This window comes from Polyodon spathula, chromosome 4 (assembly GCF_017654505.1).
Source record: "Polyodon spathula isolate WHYD16114869_AA chromosome 4, ASM1765450v1, whole genome shotgun sequence".
NCBI classification, from domain to species: domain Eukaryota; kingdom Metazoa; phylum Chordata; class Actinopteri; order Acipenseriformes; family Polyodontidae; genus Polyodon; species Polyodon spathula.
In genome coordinates, this window is record NC_054537.1 from 69623849 (window position 1) to 69644008 (window position 20160).

The 20160-nt window shown below is 37.1% G+C and overlaps 1 protein-coding gene across 2 annotated transcripts in view; it reads left to right on the plus strand.

Moving 5' to 3' along the window:
* The window catches only part of LOC121314797 (growth factor receptor-bound protein 10-like), a 156687-nt gene that overhangs the window by 20736 nt on the left and 115791 nt on the right, over nt 1-20160 (plus strand). For both annotated transcript variants that reach the window (XM_041248481.1, XM_041248479.1), the window contains exon 2: nt 16564-16683. In XM_041248481.1, the coding sequence (XP_041104415.1) occupies nt 16633-16683 (51 nt within the window). In that variant the 5' untranslated portion in view covers nt 16564-16632. The remainder of the gene's footprint in view (nt 1-16563; nt 16684-20160) is intronic.

The following is a 20160-nucleotide window of genomic DNA, read 5'->3' on the forward strand; positions in this document are numbered from 1 at the left end:
TTACTTTTTCCCGTATTGACTTCTTGGTAGTGACAGCACTCATCGTTAGGGGTGGGTTAGAGTACTCGAAATAATTATAATTACTTGTACTCGAAAAATGTAAACAATAGCTCTTCATGAATGCAAGTTCAATATATTGTAGCCACCTGGTCAGTTCAGGCTGGCAGACTAGTTAAGTAGTGTGTGTTTGTGTGTGTGTGTGAGCCGCTGTTGCATCTAGACGCCCTTGTGACTGGGGCCCCTGGGCACATGCACCATGCTTAATCCACCCCAGACAGTAAGTCTTTATGTCAGCGTACATGGTATAAAACAAGATACGTCATGAAAACCACTCTGTGTTTTTTTTTAATTTCATGACATATCTTCAAGACACCACGAATGCTGATAAAGAAAACGCTTTCATTTTTATTTTTAAAACACATGCAGTTGCGTTAGTTTTTTTTTAATGTATTAAAATAAACTTTTATTGCAATAAAACAACATTGCACTGAAGACGGTCATTCTGTCAGTACAGAGAAGCGGAACCTAATGATGATTTACAACTACTGGTAGCCTACCGATATTTAAGTACTAGAGATGTATTGGCTTACTAGTCTCTCATTTAATAAATACATTTAAAACAAATACATTGGTTGCTTTATCTAGTTATGCTGTTTTGTTTGAATGCCGTATGTGTGTTTCATGACTTGCCAGTATCTTGTTTATGCCACAAATGTTTACATGTTCTATAAATGTCAGTAACGATGTTGCTCCCCAAACTCATTGGAAGGTACAGTACGGATATCTGTTAATTTTTACACAAGTACAGATTAGGCTGTATGGAGCTTTTGATAGGTGGACTGGGTGTATAGCAATTACATACAGTGTATTTGTTGTGAAGATCCAGTCACTATCTTTTCATGAGATGATGTAAAATAACTCATGGAAATGTAGCCACATCAGTGGTATAAATAAATAAAGAAATCCCCGTATTGGTGTTCGATCCCTCAAGCATAATTTTTGTAAAGCGAATAGGGCACCCTGATATTTTTGCTCTCTGCTATTGCCTGAACAGCTGATCTCTTTTTTTTTTTTTTTTCGAAATCGCAGTAAAATACGAGACCTGCATTGCACGTCATGCTCCTTCAACCTTACAAAGTTGTTATATTGTATGGTAGAATCCAAAACAAAGTCAAATCCAGTTCAGCCAAAGACAGTGTAATTTTTATGATTGTTGATGACTGAATGAGCTGTTGACTGACAGTTTGAAAGTTCATCTCTCGTGATCCCTTTGGCTGTGTGAAAGGGTTCTGACAGTATTATAGCAGAATAGATGGTGCAATTTTGTGCTGTGTGAATGGGTAGTTTTGTAAGTCTTTGATGGTTCAGTACCAGTGTTAGTGTGTGAAAATGGCATAAGTGTGTAAAATGAGATGTTGTAGTTTTTTGTAGATTGGTACAAAATCAAAACAGTTATTGTGTTGTATTTAAAATGGCCGTATAAGATGCAACCTAAAATAGATAAACCAAAGTCATTTAATGGTTTTTGGACTACATACAATGTAAGAAAGTGAATGAGTGCATGTAAGAATAAGTAAAAAAATATTTATAAAAAACTTAACTATTATATTATAGCCAAATGCAATACAAAATGTGAATAGGCTAGGGGTGTATGACAAAAGTTTGGTACAAAATTTAAGCAGTTATTGTGATCACCTGTGTGACAGATGGACGGACAGACAGACATGCAGTACAAACAATCAGGATTTTTTGAATGTGGACCCTAAACTGCTGCACTCACTGTTCTGTGTTCCCAACAATGCAATGTCCCAAGTATACCTTAATTATTTCAATAGATCAACTCCCCCCTTTTATAACAGGGGTGTGCAGTTCATATCGCCCGACGCCCGGGACAACAATATTTGTGTGAGGGACACCAATATATAAAGAGTACACAAATATCCTTTTAATTCACAAACCCTCAGTCACACACAGTAACAAAACATATTTAAATGAATGCAACAATACTATTAAAATTGCCTTTGTCTGCAGAAGGAGCCCAGTAATGTTTGACCGCCAGCTCTGGGAAGAATATTTAACGTGATTACAAAAACATTTAAATTATTTTATATGCAAGCAATTTTATTTATAAAAGCTACTTAAAACCAGGTCGTTGGCAGTAGGTTTGTAAAGCTATATGATTGACAATTTTTAATACAATTTTGAAATTACTCCATAGCATTGCACTCTTACTAAACTACTCTGTTCTTCAAATTCTGACCTTGACTGCTGAGTACCCTCAGTCTCCCGCTGAAATGCCCACAAAACTAAATTTCTCTTTTTCCAATGGCCATATAGGAAACCAAAATGTATTAAACAAGCCTCATCGCCATTTTTCTGGGTAACATAGTTTAGAAACCAATCCTTTAACCCTTTCGCTCCGGTGAACATTGACATAACGTGACTCTGCTTGTGTATCAGGACAAATATTCGTAGACGGTGTACTGTATTATACCTTTCTAAACCGCTGAGAATCTGACGATTAAGAGAATAACATTTTCACTCTATGATGAAATATACCCTCAGATTTCCTAGTTTTGAATGTAAAAGTTAAGTTTTAAAATTCATTCATAAGTACTCAAATTAAATTTTCAAAAATGTCTCCATAAGCGAAATTTAGTGGTTGGCAGGGGTGGGGTTGAATCCCCATCCCCGAGCAGCTCGTGAGAATGTGGCTGGAGCCTTAATAAGGTAATTGTTTAATGGGTAATTGAGGCTTTAGCCATGGTATAAAAGACCCACTCTGGGCTCAGAGTTTAGAAGTGAGTTAGAGGAGTTAGGGGTGAGAGTGAATGCTACCCGGAAGCAAACCAAGGTATTCCTTTTACTAAAGTGTACTTCATATTTGTGTTATTTTACTTTGACCAATGAGACATTTTGTTTTGATTAGTGTTTTTCATTTTTTACACATTTAATTACATTTTCAATTAATTACATTTTCTTTATTTGATTTCCAGAAGCAAAGATTATTATTATTATTATTATTATTATTATTATTATTATTATTATTATTATTATTAAATCACCAATTGATTGTGTTCATTCCCAAAATCCCAAGTGATTCTGTGTGTGTGTGTGTGTGTGTGTGTGTGTGTGTGTGTGTGTGTGTGTGTGCGCATTTTGTGGGACGGTGAGGGGGCAAGTAGATTTTTATGAAGGACAAGTGGATTTTTCTAGCATTTTGTCCCTTAGACAAGTTTTTTTTTTATTTTTTTAAATTGCACACCCCTGTACTCCATGAAATGGGTTGCATACTGGTTTTAGCTGCTTCTTTTAAAACTCCTCCATTTAACAATAAAATTACTCTATTGACCAACTGAACTTAAACAGCTTTTGAGAAACTCAAATACATTGGGTGATACTGATCACAAAATCATCCAACTGCAAGCTGTACCTAACACTCTAAATTCCTCCTGAGGGTCCTGGTGAATCACAGAAGATTGTAACAAAGCCTCTGGAGAGCTATACATTTTTCATCTCTTCCTAATTGGACCCTTGTCTAAAATAGCACAGCTATTTATATCTTGGAACGTCTCGTATCTAAACAGCGGCGTGTACAGTGAAACCCGACACATGTTACCCGTCATGCCGCAAATTCCAATATCAGCACGAATGTACACATCAGACATGGCTTGAATGTCTTGGCACAAAGCAGTGTTGATCTGTATGAAACCGTGTCGATTTGCTTAGGGTTAGCAGCAAGGTCCCTTTATATCCAATCTCTAAGAGTTCTTAAATCTTTCTAAACATAGCTGGGCCTTTATAAATTCAGAGCAGCAGCTTTTTATAGATGCCATTGCTGGAGGTCAATGTGTTATTGATTCTGGCAACATTCACCACAAACAAGTCAACTCCTTTTTAATTACGATTAATGCATTTTAAAAAAGTGTTTATTTTACTGCACACATTATACTTCTAAGAGCCTAAAGCAAATTATAGAGCTTGATATTTTCTTATATGTATTTGTGTCCCCCTCCCCAATTTGTCAAACATTTTAGCTACTGTAAGTAGGAAATATATAGGAAAATGCCACACTGAAAACTGATCAATCATTTCAGGCAACCAATGATCATTTACCAAGTATACAGACGTATTTTTGTAATATTGGCAGACAAACACCTGTATATACCCCTTGAATGTGGTACCCAATAACTTATGCTAAATAACGTTAATACCAAGTTTAATGACAATTCGATAAGCTGTTCTCCAGATATATGGAAACATATAGTATATATGTACAGTATGTATGTAACACCTCCACTATATCCCCCTTCACAGGGGATAATAATAATTATTACTTATTCGCTTCTCTAACCCAGTGAAGGACATACATTCCTGCCATTATGTTAGGGTTGTGCCCGAGTATTGCAACAATAGCATGGCTGTATTACAAGTATTTGGAAACATTTGCAGAGGGAACCTGAACTCTGCAAGACTTCTACAATCCAGTCTAAAAGACTTCAGATCATGAAGTTGGAGAGTGGCAGAAAACCAATCTGGATGAAACAGGAGTGACTGGCAAAGACTACTTGAGAACCAAATGCAATAAACTGAACAAGGCAACAGATGATAGGTCGGGGGTGACGACTACAGCAAAGCTTTAAGCAGGCACTTCTGGATAGATTTGGGAAACAAATTTCATCTTTAAAAGGCTAAAAAATAAAGATTAAGCATTTCGATGTTTTCTGTGACGTGGTCTGGAGAGTGTGCACGAGGGAGACAACTGGACTTTTATCCACCTCAAGTTTTAGCCAATCCCAATGTACTATAATGTTTTGAAACAAAACCTACAATACTGCTTTGGGTCTTTATGTGATTGCAACATGTTGTAGGCACTCTTCCAAGAATGTCATGTGCCTTGTGCTTTCTTAGGTCACACATTCTAACCAACAAGGCATTACACTGAGCCTGCAACACAGAAATCCCCTGTAAATTGGTCATCCGGTGAGATAAACAGTGCAGTAGGTGCTTCATCCTTAGTGATCTTTTAATAAAAACATGGTAAAACAAAAGTGTATATATAAATAAATTAAATAAATCTCCATTGCACTAATGGAGTACTTTGTCAGACGCTACAAGCATGCCACTACTAGTCTAGCACATGCTTAAAACCTTCCAAAATGGCACACACACATACAATATAGATGTCTTAATCAGCCTCTGCATACTGTATGCCTCTATATGTACGTCTGGGATGTTACCTTTTATGTCACGCTCACTATAGTGATTCAGTGCTGGCATAGCTCTTCCCACAGGCCATTAAGATGGGTTCTGTGTCGTGTTTGAACTACCTTGCAAGGGTGGTTAAGAGCCGTCAAATATATAGTCTCTGAGTTGTAACAACTAGTCTGTGAAAAGGTCTCTAGCCCCCTATAGAAGTTTCTGAATGCATTTCACTCTTATCTTGTGCTTGTTATGGGCTTATGAGAACCCTCTATATGCCTGCACGGGTTGTTTTGCTACTGCAATTGCCGTAGTTTTAGACCACACATTTTCACTGATGTCAAAAGCACAGACACAGAATAAAACAAGAAACTGCAAAATATACAACTAAACTACAATATCTGTCCTTTTGTGTTGTTTTTTCAAAATTACAAGGGCAGTTACTAGGAGCCTGGGGGTCCAGCTGGTTGGAAAGCAATGCTTTGAAGGAGTTGAAGATGCTTGTGTTTTAATCTCTGGGTCCCTAGCTTCACAAAACTGCAATCTGCAGATATCCCAGTTTTAAATAGCAAATAGCTTTGTGTCAGTTAATTGTGTGAATGGCTTGCCTTTTTTATCCCTTGTCATTTTATGATATATTCCAATTGTTCTGGTTTTTTACTATACTTTCCCCAACCATTTAGCTAACTAGCAGTTTTAGTTTTTTTATTTATATATATATATATATATATATATATATATATATATATATATATATATATATATATATATATATATATATATATATACAGTGCCTTGCAAAAGTATTCAGACCCCTGACCAATTCTCTCATATTACCGAATTACAAATGGTACATTGAAATTTCGTTCTGTTTGATATTTTATTTTTAAACACTGAAACTCAGAATCAATTATTGTAAGGTGACATTGGTTTTATGTTGGGAAATATTTTTAAGAAATAAGAAACTGAAATTTCTTGCTTGCATAAGTATTCAACCCCTGTGCTGTGGAAGCTCCCAGTTTGCACCGATGAAAGAAATTGCCCTAACGAGGACACAATTACCTTACCATTGGCCTCCACCTGTGAACCATTAAAGTTGCTGTCACATTTTCTAGATAAAAACCCCACTGTTGAAGGATCATTGGTAAAGTTGTGAATCTGAAGGAAAATGAAGACCAACGAGCATTCTATAGAAGTTAGAGATAAAGTAATACAAATGCATAGATTAGGGAAAGGGTACAAAATAATATTCAAGTGTTTGGATATCCCAGTGAGCACAGTTGGATCAATAATCAGGAAGTGGAAGCTGCATCACACCACCCAGGCACTGCCAAGAAAAGGCCGTCCCCAAAACTCAGCGCTCAAACAAGGAGACTTGTGAGAGAAGCCACAGAGAGGCCAACAATCACTTTGAAGGAGTATAGAGTTCAGTGGCTGGGAGTGGAGTAGTGGTGCACCAGTCAACCATATCAAGAGCTCTGCATAACACTGGCCTGTATGGGAGGGTGGCAAGAAAGAAGCCATTACTCAAAAAGTAGCATCTGAAAGCATGTCTGGAGTTTGCCAGAAAGCATGAGAGTGACCCAGCTGTGATGTGGGAAAAGGTTTTGTGGTCAGGTGAGACCAAGTAGCGCTTTTTGGCCAAAACTCAAAGCGCTATGTGTGGCGCAAACCTAACACTGCCCATGCCTCAAGACACACCATCCCTATAGTGAAGTATGGTGATGGCAGCATCATGCTGTGGGGATGCTTCTCACCAACAGGGACTGGGCATCTTGTTACAATAGAGGGAAGAATGGATGGAGCAAAATACAGGAAAATACTGCAAGAGAATCTGCTTCAGTCCGCTAAAAAACTGAAGCTTGGGAGGAAATTCATCTTTCAGCAGGACAATGATCCCAAGCACAAAGCCAAAGCAACATTGGAGTGGCTCAAGAACGAAAAGGTGAATGTCCTACAGTGGCCCAGTCAAAGTCCTGATCTCAGTCCCATTGAGAATCTGTGGCACTATTTGAAAATTGCGGTCCACAAGCGTCGTCCAACCAACCTGAACAACCTGGAGCAAATCTGCCAAGAAGAATGGGCCAAAATCACTGCGACACTGTGTGCAAAGCTGGTACATACTTACCCCAAAAGACTTAAAGCTGTTATTGCAGTGGAAGGTGGCTCTACCAAATATTAATGTGTGGGGGTTGAATACTTATGCAAGCAAGATATTTCAGTTTTTTATTTTTCTTAAATATTTCCCAACATAAAACCAATGTCACCTTACAATAATTGATTTTGAGTTTCAGTGTTTTAAAACAAAATATCAAACAGAATGAAATTTCAATGTACCATTTGTAATTCGGTAATATGAGAGAATTGGTCAGGGGTCTGAATACTTTTGCAAGCCACTGTGTATGTGGGTGTGGGTGTGTGATTATATATATATATAGTAGTAATTTTAAATTGTGTCTCCAGTACTATTTCACACTGTAAGGCAGTCTGAGTAACCGATTGTTTAAACCGGTGTTGCCCAAACATTGGGTTTCTAGGAAAGTAGTCCTGAAACTTATCATAAAGGGCTTTTAAATGCTGGTCAATTACCCGTTGGTAATGGAGACATCGAACTCCTCGTTCTTTTCAATAAATTCGGAAAATCGGCATTCTTTCTGCCATAGTTGCAGCTTTACTTTTGAATGCCTCAATTTTGCCATGCTGCTCAAAAATATTACCACCATTTCCCTGCATTGCTAAATGTAATTCGTTTAGGTACTTGAATAAATCTGCAAGGTATCCCAGCTAAAGAAGCCAATTATTATTATTATTATTATTATTATTATTATTATTATTATTATTATTATTGTTATTAAAATCAGCAAGGGGGTGCTTATTTCAGTGAGGAAGGAATGCACCTCTTCTTGAAGCTCAAATATACACTGCACCATCTTTCCACAGGAAAGCCGATGTATTTCAGTGTGCGTTAATAGCTGTTCATGATCGGCTCCTAATTCACAGTACAAAGCCTAAAAGTAACATGCATTTGAAGCACGGGTCTTAATATAGTTCACAACCTTAAATGCTGCATTTAAGACACCATGAAGTTCAGACATGTTCTTACAGGCTAGAGCTCCACGGTGTAGAAAGCAGTGGAATTAATTTTCTGCAGCACTGGCGCCCAGGATTTCACTGCACATGTTCATTCCTGCTGGTAATATTAGTTCCACGCCAATTGTGTGCCATTTTTTGTTTTTTGCAATATGCATTGCGACCAGATAGGATTCATTCACCACTGCCTCTGAAATGGTGACCAGTTTTTTAAGAACGTCTTACTGTTTTGCGAATTAGTCAGCTTCTTTAAAAACTTGTGACTGCAATATGTATGCTGTGGCTGAAGGTGTCACTTCAATTTGGATGGCTTTCATGAGCCAGTACTACACAACAAATGACACACTGAGTGTGGCTCATCCTTGTTTCCAATGTAAGATAAACCAAAGTTAATATAAGAAGGTAGGTAATTGCAAGAATTTTTTGTTTCTTTGAGCTGCAAGTAGGATTAGATGTTTTTTGTTTTGCATCCATTTTAACAACGGACCGTTTTCAAAATCACAATGGAAATAAAATGTCCACTTTGTTTTATTTTCCGGTTCGTATTTAAAGCAGAAGACTGGTGATTAATGATTTATATGTTAATATTTATTTTCTATATAAGCACAAAAAGTTGTGTAATGAAACAAAATCTTAATAGTGAAACCTCACCTCGAACCATATTTGGGTCGCAACCCCCATTTTCGGGAACGTTGGCTTAAACAATTGTACTGTGTGAGATGGTTTCATCTCTTGAAATAGGAATGGTGTATCGGTTACATCAGTAGACTAAAGTCTGTATTATTTCCGATCGTGCTTTAAAAAGCAACTTGTCATGACTGCAATGTTTAGAGGATCCAAGGAGCTATTTTGGCAAGCTCTATCTTATTTTCAACAATTATTTTCTCGGGCAATACAAATTTGCATTATAAATGCCGTATGGGAGATACTGAAATTGAAGAAGGCATCTATGAAATAGATCTAGGAGTTTGTTGACTCAGGTATTGACTTGTATGTGATCAATCGAATGACAGCAAAACTTGCAGAATAGTATCCCACCATCCTCCATATTGATAATCAGAAAATGTTTAAGCTGTCTGTTCCTGAAACATTGCATTTTTTATTTTTTCTTTATTTGGCCCTGTCCACACAATGTCTTTTAAACTGGCTTGAAAGTGCTAAATGTGGGTTGTGTCCGTAGTACTTGGCATTTTAATACCGTACTTGAGAACCAGACTCGAGACCACCTCAGGAAGTAGTTTCGAGTGCGGTTTGTCAAAGTGTGGACGCTGTAATACCAAACTACATTATTTGTGTATCCTCCAATATCCCAAAATGCTTTGTGGTATGTTTGGCGAAATACTGGGGTCTGAGGGACTTGCTATTGGTGTACGCTCCGCAATGGGTATTAATTTTTATGCTTTTAAAAAAAAACACAGTCTGGACATTTCTGTTAAACTAGTGGGGGAAAATAACAAAAACACAACATTTAAATTAGGCGACTGCGCAAATTAAATGTGAGTTAAAAGTAGGATCGTGATGAACAAATGATAATTTGTCAGCTCTGTTTGAAATAAAATTAAGGGGAACAGAATCAGATGCAGGCAAGACATGAAGGTAAAAACAAAGATTGTTTTGTAATTAACAGCTTTTTTTCTGAGTTTAATTATGAAAACAGAATCTGCTCGGTTTTGTTTTTATTTCTTTTTAGCAATATGCACCATATTAAAATGAAGCATACCACATTTATTTTTAAATAAAAATACAGTGCATGGTGGGATACCATCATATTAATTTACCACTGTTCATTGCACTGCTATGAACTGTAACCAAACTATTCTATTAGTGTGTGGGCGCATTAAGCCTGACTAAATATGAAACAGTACTTTTAGTGTGGACGCTTAGAGCTGGATTAATTAGGACGGTTTTGAGTACTGTTATGTAGTGTGGACAGGGCCTTTGGTGCGGCCGCCATGTTGAGATTCAGCAGAGTAGCGTGAGTGAAGTCACATGATGAATGATCTCAACTTGGCTGTTTGCAGTTGCAAAAAAAAAAAAAAATATATATATATATATATATATATATATATATATATATATATATATGTATATGTGTGTGTGTGTGTGTGTGTGTGTGTGTGTGTGTGTAACAACCACATTACTATGGGTAGTAACTGTTGCAGTCTTCCTTATTGTCCTTTTGACTTTCTAAGCCACGTGCTTCACTTGTATTAAATGAGCAGGCTGCAACTGCTCCCCCAAATCAACTTGGCAGAGTTAAACTTGCTGTATTGCATATACAGAGTCAAGGGTTGTGTTTACAGAGAGGATAGTTTGACATGTTGTTTTTTTGATTTATGACACTTCAGTGTATTCCCTGGAGTTTAAACAGCAGCCTTCTGTGGACTTGGCAGTGCCTGCATGGCATTTTTGTTCCAGTAGAAGTAGAGCCTGTCAAACAAATGATTTGAGAGCATGGCATAATTCAGCATATCAATGTTAGTTTTCAATTACAGGAAACCTGCAATTGCAAATCAAAAGATTGTCATAAAAACAGACGCTTTGTTCTGCTCAATTTGATTGTTTTACAGTATTCTGTGATACATAAGAATCTGTTTTATTCTTGGAGATGGGTTACCTGCTGTTTTTCCTACAGTATGTTATTTACTGTAGTGTTCAGGTTTATGTTTAATCACAGGTATAGCTTTGATTTGTATGCATCAAGCATCACTTATAGTAAGGTCTAATCAGCCTTATGATTTTCAATGTTATTAAAATACATGTGAGCACATGACCCAGGCTGTAAGGAAATTCCTAGATGACTTATTTTTAAAACTTATTTTAAATGTCTGACGAGTTTCCCCCCCCCCCCCCCACCCCCTCATTTTTAATAGCCTTGTAATGTCATCCCCCCCCCCCCCCCCCCATTTTTTTAGTGGCCATACGGTTACAATCACGGGGCTGTACTTTCGGTGCCTTTCCGAGTAATATCATTAGAAAAGAAATGCAACCTACAATACTGTCTTTTATTATTTCCAATGTTTCGTTTAGAACCACTAAGTGAACCCCCCCGGAGAGGTTCCTTGCTCCTTGGTGTGCCAGTTGAAGTAACAGCGGATTTGAACAGCAGGTCGCTTGCTTACAGTGAACTCGCCTGGGTTCATTTAAAACAGATCGGAGCATACCTGCCTTCCAGGTGCCAGGTGGAATCTTCAACAGGCGCCAGTGACCTGTTGGAACAGCATACTGTTCATGCTACTGCCTTCCAGGAATAATAATCATAAGCCAAATGTCTAAAGTGAACTGCAACAGTATCTATCTGTTAATTTCAAATGTAGTGTTTTATACCAATAAGATGAAAAATAAATAGATGTCTTTGTTGGTGTTTTTTAAAGTAAGTTTAGCAAAATGATCACACGTCTTCCTTTTTCGTGTGCTGATCTTGACAGTGATCGCTCGTTTAGATGAAGGAGCAACAGTCTACAGATGAGCCTTAATAATCTTGCTGAAAATGCTACAAAATTCCTCGGGGGGGGGGGGGGCATCTAGTGCCAAATTCCACTTGGGTCTGAGGGTCTGAGGGCAGTTCCAATAGATAAAGGTATTAAAGAATGAGAACCATTACAAGTTACAGTACCCACTCTTTGTCCAGGCACAGTACGCTCTGGACCAAGTATGTGCTACATAAGGCATGTGTTCAGTACATACGTGACATTTGGTACGATGAATAACAAAAAAAAGGATCACAGTGTTCCCTACTTTCAGTGTGTTTACTGACTGCTTTGGCTACATTCATCAGACAGATGTTTGCAGCTAGGGATGCAAGGGTTATTTTATTACTCTCAAACTGAAACTGATCCAGATTCTAGCATTTTCAGACAATTCAAAACAGAACTGATACTTACTAAAGAAACTTCCAACTGCCCACACTCGTTGGAGGTATTGCAGTGGGTGTGTTTTTGCAGAGCACATTCTGTGCAGAGCCCTACAGCAACTCGAAAGCAAAGGCAAAATTCCTAGAAAGCAGAAAGATGAGGATGGGTTTTATCCAGTAATTGTATTGCGCAATATTCTCAGTGTGACTTATCTGTTTTGAAAGGGATATTTTTTTTATCTCTTATAAACATAATTCAGTTGTAGTAAACATGATGTCTTACGTGACAGGTCTATAAGTATTTGACCCTAGAGAACCTGTCATTCGACTTCCATTTGGACTGACTTTTTTTCCTTTATCAGCAGTATGTATTCTATCCATAGTTGTATTGACTCGACTCGGAATCGAGTGTCAATTTTTCCTGACTTGAGTCATTTCTATCAAATGACTTGACTCGACTAGAGTCCCTGCAAGCAAAGGCTCGACTCGACTTCGACTCCCTGCTCAAAAGACGTGATTCCCCCCCCCCCCAACGCCTAAAATGAGAATCTGAATTAAATAAAAACTCAGTCACAATGCAACAGCGGTATTTTACAAAAATTTGTAGATAGTCGATAGTTATTTTTCATTTTTTGTTTTTGTTAGCACACAAATAAAGGTAATGAATGTATGGAAATGCTTCTAAAAAGTAAAATTTTGCTTAGTGAAAGCTTGAAAAGTAAATGATTTAAGAATTTGGTGCTCACTATTCTCTTTTTATTTAATGTATGGTTGTATGTGTTTTATCTATTTATTTATGGACATCTGTGACAGAAGTACAATGAATCTTGGTTGTAAATCTCCCTCCCGACCTGTGAGGGTGCTAAGCAGCGAGGACAGAGTTCTTTGGACGGGCTGGCCTGACAGTTCTGTCCCCGGGTCGTGAAGTCGGTAAATCTGGAAGAAGGCGAGACTGTTGCAAGAACATATTGACCCAGAAACTATGTAGCAGCCGCAGATTGTAAAGGCAGCTGCACTTGTTTACCAAGGGGCCATGCATGACAGCGTATAAGGGGGACAGAGAATTGTAATCTGTTCCTTTGCTTTGGTTACGAAATATAACCTGGAAGGACCCATGCAGTAATTGTGAGAGTATGGTGAGTGTTTGCCTTGTCTAACTGTTACTTGTGTGTTCATAGATTGCTAACATGTTCCGGAGCTGTCGCTAAGGGCCAGCATAAAAAAATCTGGAACCACACTACACTGTTGTCACGCATTAAACTGTATCACCCACCATGAGCATCACAGCACGTGTATATTGTGGGAGACCTGTGTTTTATTGTTTGGGACTGCAAACCTGTTACTATTTACAGTGTGCGTTACGCATTGCTGTGTATTGCTGGGGATAATTTGTTTTGGTCCTCAGATATAAAATAAAGAAAGCACTTTTCCATACCGGATTACAATCTCTCTCTGTTTTATTCCTGCACTGCATCACCTCTGCACCTGTACACAATCGACCACTTTGCCACAACATTTCTTAAGGGAGTTGGTGCTTTGTAGCTATTTTTAAATTTCCCTTTAAATCCAATTCTGAATAAAACATTGTTTTACAGTACATATATGTTAAACTAATGGAAACTTATACAAACTTCTAACATTTGGAAGTTTTACCTAAACTAACATTAGGTAGTCCAAGGTCAGTGCTAATCAGGGTCTGTGAATCTAGAGGTTTATGTTTAAAGTCTTACTAATAAAACGTGTTTTTTTTTTTTTCTTTCTCTCTGATCACATCTTATACTTTAACATAAATATACCTAAAACTTTAATTTTAAAGTTGTATGTTTATGTATGTTAAAGTATAAGACCTGACCAGAGAGTAAAAAAACAAAAAAAAAACATGTTGTAAACTTTTTGCTACATGGCTACAGAATCTCCTGAGTGTATCCAAAACAAGATTCAAGGTGGGCTTTTTGAGTAATGGCTTCCTTCTTGCCACACTACCATACAGACCAGATTTGTGGAGTGTTGGGATATTGTTGTCACATGCGCACTTTGACCAGTCTTGGCCATATAAGCCTATAGCTCTTACAAAGTTGCCATTGGCCTCTTGCTCGGTCATCCAGTTTGGAGGGACGGCTTGATCTAGGCAGGGTCTTGGTGGTGCCTTACACCTTCCACTTCTTAATAATTGTCTTGGCCTTGCTCCAAGGGATATTCAAGGCCTTTTGATATTTATTTTATACCCATCCCCTGATCTGTGCCTTTCAACAACTTTGTCCCGGAGTTCTTTTGAAAGCGCCTTGGTGCTCATGAGTCTTTGCTTTGAAGTGCATTACCCAGCAGAGGGAACCTACAGGAACTGCTGAATTTATCCTGAAATCACATGAATCACTACAATGTAACACAGGTGGAGGCCACTAAACTTGGTGTGTGATTTTGAAGGCAATTGGTTACACCCGAGCTCATTTAGGATTGCTATTACAAGTGGGGTGGACACTTATCTAACCAAGCTATTTCAGTTTTTATTTTTAATGAATTTTCTACATATTTTTATAATATTTTTGTCACTTGGAAGTTGTGGGGTAGGATGTGTAGATAAATGGGGAAAAAATAATGCATTTTAATTCCAGGCTGTAAGGCAACAAAAGGTGAAAATTTTGAAAGGAGGTGTAGACTTTCTATAGGTACTGTAAATAAATGACTATTTTGACTTAGTTATGGTTTGTAATGGGGTGACGGTCTGAGCTTACCCACAATCGCATTATTCTCTCAAGAACACAGAGGTATTTAGAATGCAGGAAATACCAACTTGCTAGTGTTCACAGGTATAAATATTTATTTTTGGAATGGATACTTCACTCAGATTGCAAATGACTAACAGGTTGTACATTCGCAAGACAAGTTCACGAGTGACCACCTAATACTACTGCTCCCTCCTAGGAGAGACACAGCATTAACTAATAAATAATTAATTCAGTAAATGCTTACACCCGGAATCATTTTAAATAAACTTATTTAACATTCGTTGCATTTCCAATAAACAGTCATATAATTTTACATTATCCGTGCTTCTTCTTGTTTTATACTTATTTGTTTAACCTGCATGAATACCATCTTTGTTTACAAACACCATCATTAAATTACTCTATTGTTTACTCGTTATTGTTATCATTGTCATTATTGTTCTGTAGTCCCTAACAATTACAAGTAGACTGAACATCAGCATTACCCTTCTCTAGGAAGGTTACTGAACATATGGCTATAACAACATGCATAAACTGCTACTCTATTGCCAGTAGAATAACATTAACAATAATAATCACAATAACAGGTATTGGAATATTACAGTGAAAATAATTGTCTACACTTTCAAATTCGACGCAAGTTGCAAGCTTACCAGTGTAAGCTTGTAACTTATACCTTTCAAAGCAGGCTTTTCCACAGAGATGTATGTGCTGGGAATCTGTAAAATAAATAGTGTCAGAACTGAACAAGATGAAAAAATGCAGGTGTGCTCCTGTGGACCATGATCTTGGCGTACAATTCAAGCATGATGTTTTAAAAGACACATTTTTAATAGTGGTTCCTGCAGATAGGGTCATGTTTAAAATGGAACATAGATAGGAAACTATGTGCACTTTATCCAAAAAAGACCTTGCCTCTGACCTTTTGACTTCTCCTTAAGTTAAAATGCAAAACTGACTTACAGCTGCTTAGGGAGTGCAGATAGGGTCATGGTGACTATGGAACACATATAGGAAACCATATGGGCTCTATGCAACAATTGTCTTACCTTTGACCTATGCAGTTTGTTAAAAGTAAAGTCGCAGCATCAAAAAACATAGAGGCCGTGAGCAAATCAAATTCCAGCATATATTCTACTATTAATCTGCTACGATAAAGTACAGTCTTCAAAATTCAAAGACTAGTATAGGCCAATGGGGTGCTGTGCCACAGGGGAAATACGGTCATAGGTCACATGGTCTGGCACTTGGCTCCCAGTCATTTCTGCTTGCAGCGATTTTATTTATTTATCTTTTTTAAATTATTATTATTGTTTGTTTTAATTTATTTGTTAATGTTGTGTTACTGAAATAGCAATGCACTCCTAATGACATTAGGTTGTAGGCTACTAACTGACGGTTTGGGTCAGGATAGCCAGATGCTTTGATAATTACTAATTACAGTTCATATTAGTATATCAGTTGGACAATAAGTGGTGTCTTTAGTTTGTCTACAAGAATGTGAAACAAAATAGTGCAGTGTTAATATGTTACTATTGCTCTGTTTATTACTGTTATCATTAAAAAAAAAAAAAAAAAAGCACTGACTTACTAATATTCTTTGAGTCCTCCAATAACACTTATTTCTGGTTTTGTGTCCAGCATGAAAGCACTCTGTGAAACTAAAAAATATATAATGCTGCTTTTCTTCAGTTTGCAGGTTTCTGGTTGGTGTCTGAAAAGTGGATGTGATTTCTTACAAAGAATTTGTGAGAACACAAAATGGCTTTAGCTGGCTGTCCGGATTATTTTCTACACCATCCAAATTACCAGGTATGCCAGGTATTTTCTTTTCATGAAGTTACGTAATAGTCTGTTTTTTTTATTTATTTATTGCCAAGTGGAATGATCTGTTGTCCGAACTTCATTGTTAGTCATAATAACTACGGTTTGCTATGTCCATATGTAAAATATAAAAAACATTTTTACTATGATTTAGGCATGGCAATGAACAATTAGAAACAAAATGGCTTCACTATCAAATGTGAAAAGTTGAAGAGCAAGAAAAGACTTTCTAAAAATGGTAAACAAGAAGAAAGTAAAAAAAAAAAAAAAACAAATCCTGGTAACCCCCTTTTTTGTATCGAATAACAAACTTGCAAAATTAGAAGGAAAATGTCTTCTGCAAATGAGATGTACCCATGCAGCTGAGGGTAAACAATTGGAATTGAAAACAAACCAAATCAGTTAACTGGGTGGAATATTTGGGCACGCCAAAGCAAGCTGCAAGGGACTATGTATGTATGGTAGACTGTGCGTAGCTCCAACCAAACAAGCTGAGTGTGGCTTCACTCTGAACTATGAATTGAAACCAGTAACACAAGTTCTCAAACATAGATTGAATACAAATCTAGACAGCCGGTTCATCTGTTGTGATTTTTAGAATTTGTGGTTCATTCTAATAAAATAAAATACAAATTGCTTTGTCCATCATTGTGTGCAGGCTTCCAATGATGTGGAGTCCCAAAGGGAATGTGGTTTATTTGGGGAAAAGGTTAGCTTCCATTTTTTATATAACCCTTATGTTCACAAATCCCTATATAACCCATATGTCCTCCTTTTTAAAACAGAACTTACCAGAGCCTCCTAGCCAGCCTACAATTTTTTTTTTTTTAAAAGAGTTGTGACCCTTTTGTAAATAAAAGGCAGAATTGGCCCCTTTTTGTACTGTTATATAACTCTAGTTAATGTTATGGAACTCTGGGACTGTGTCCAACTCCTTGGAGCTTTTAAACTGGAAAGCCCAAGGGATGTTTGCAAACTACTGTATTGTCTATTTTTATTTCGACTTGTTTTTATGAACTTTGGAAAGTTAAAATGGTAATCCAGTGTATTAAAATTCAACTTTTTGTTTCTTTGTTTTAATTGAATTGTTTAAGAAAAAACATGCATTCTGAACTAAATCCTGAATGTATAGTAGTACTTACTGTTGTGCCCAGAAACATTGACGGGGTTTCCATGCAGTTTAGAAACTCCAAATTCTCTCTCCATTGTTGAGAATGTAAACACTACAGGAAGTGTGCGGCCAAAACATGGTACGATTTAAAAGGGTGGTAAAATCTTCTCACACTAAAAAGCCGCTCACATTTTTGCATGGAAACAATATAATTATCATAACATGAAGACAGTGTACAAAGATAAAATAAGAAATGTACATTGCTTCAAGAAAATGCAGCTCATTCATAAAATAATAACATAACTGTTAACCATGTGTAAACAATCATTTCACAACATTCTTCATAACATAGTATACAAAGGTTTCCCCCCTCTACAGGTTCTTGAATTAATAGTCCATGATGGTGGTGTGTATGCTCAAAAGGCATATTGCTCCACATTTGCAGACAAAAAAAAGAGAGAAAAAAAAATAGGTAATGCTGGCAGTTTTGCGACCATTCAAATGAAATGTCCCACAATTTGGTAACAATGTCCAGTCTGTTGAAAAGTACCAGCAAGTGCCAACAAGCAACATTCTGATTCTTGCTCAGTGTGCAACATTAAGGCATAGAACAACACATTCCAATTAATGCGTAGAGAAAAAGTCCAAGAATTGCAGAAAAGTCCATCTCCTTGAAAAAAAAACATTACAAGCTTCACAGTCCATGATACAAAAAGAAAAAATGTTCAACAGCAGATCCTTCTGCGGCTCAAAGATAGGATGCACCACTTGTCCATTGTAGCAGGCAGTTGTACCTATTGAAAACTTTTAGTATGTGGAAACAAGATCAGGGATTCGAAGATTGTTTTAAACCTTCGACGGTTCGTCAGACACCATTGATGCACTTTTTTCTTGTGCTTTTTTTTTTCCTGCTAACAGAAATTGTTTGACAATATATGAATACTATAAATCACACATTAAATGTCACTCACATGCAAAATTTGATCTTTGTGTATAACGCATATTATGTAAACAAAAAATGCTGTATTAAAATCCACTACCAAATTGTTATACGTAGCAACTCTATGGCGCCGCTGCCATGTGTGGAGCAGGGTACAGTAGCCAAAGCACTGGGGCGCTACGTTTTTAGTACTGAACATCTAGTGTACAAGACCGTGTAAGAGAAGTGCTATAGTAGAATATGTTTGAAACATACAAAATATACACTAATAGACAATCATTTTAATTTCAAAAACTGAGCACGCTCTGTCCCTCCCTCCTCCAGCTCGTGTTATCCAGTAGCAAACCTTAAATTTATTAATTCTCCATCTTGACAGCAAAGCGTTAAAAGAAATGTCTCGAAACCCCTCTGCTGTCTGGGATTTTTTTTTAAATGCCCAGATGACCAAAAAAAAAAAAAAAAAGTTGAAATGCAAACTGTGCAAGTGACTTGTGTCATGGAGGTGTAACCAAATCTCTAAGTTCATATTATTATTATTATTATTATTATTGGTATTATTATTGGTGTTGTTATTATTAGTAGTAAAGTGTGACTGAGAACCTTGGAACAATGACTGTTAACTAAAGCTTTGTTTTGCGTAAGTAAGCTTATGGATCGCAAACATCTTCAATTATGTGTAAATAAACAATGTGTATTTTTATTTGTTATTTAAGTTATAAAAACATGATTACTGTTTTATATATTTGGTATTTGTAAACTACATGTGACATTTTTATTCCATGTATTTGGATTACCTGTAAAATAGGATTTTCAATCAAATATAAACTAGTAGCTGTGGTGACCTCACCAGTAAATTATGCAAATGAGTAGCATCGAAGGTTCGAACCTTCCTTGTGTAATGTGTTCCAAATCTTCGAAGGTCAAAATGTACCCTTCATTGCAGCCGTTACATACTTTGTACTGCTGTTGTAGCAAACCATTTGCATTTGTAGAAGCATTATTTCTGCATTAAGAACAGCAATACCACATTAGGGATATGCCTCCACCCAGTAATAATCTTACACCACTAATATGTAGCAGTTGTATCTATCCGTCTCATTAATGGGCCCATTTAAGTCCATGGCAATTCTTTCTATTGCAGCTTCAACTCGACCAGTCCCCATTGATACTTGTGGAGTTTTAGGAGGCTTGTCTCTGGCTGCACGGCTGGCACAGGTGTGACCCCATAGTGTGATGTTTTCACGCATCTTGTACCAGTAGTATTGGGTCTGTATGTGAGACAGGATTCGTTCCACACCAAAATGACCCCCAACAGGACCATCGTGTATGTGCCCCATAACACTTTCATGGAACACTTTGGGCAAAATGACTTGTGGACGAAATTGGGAGCTATCTGTTATGCTAAAGTTATTTA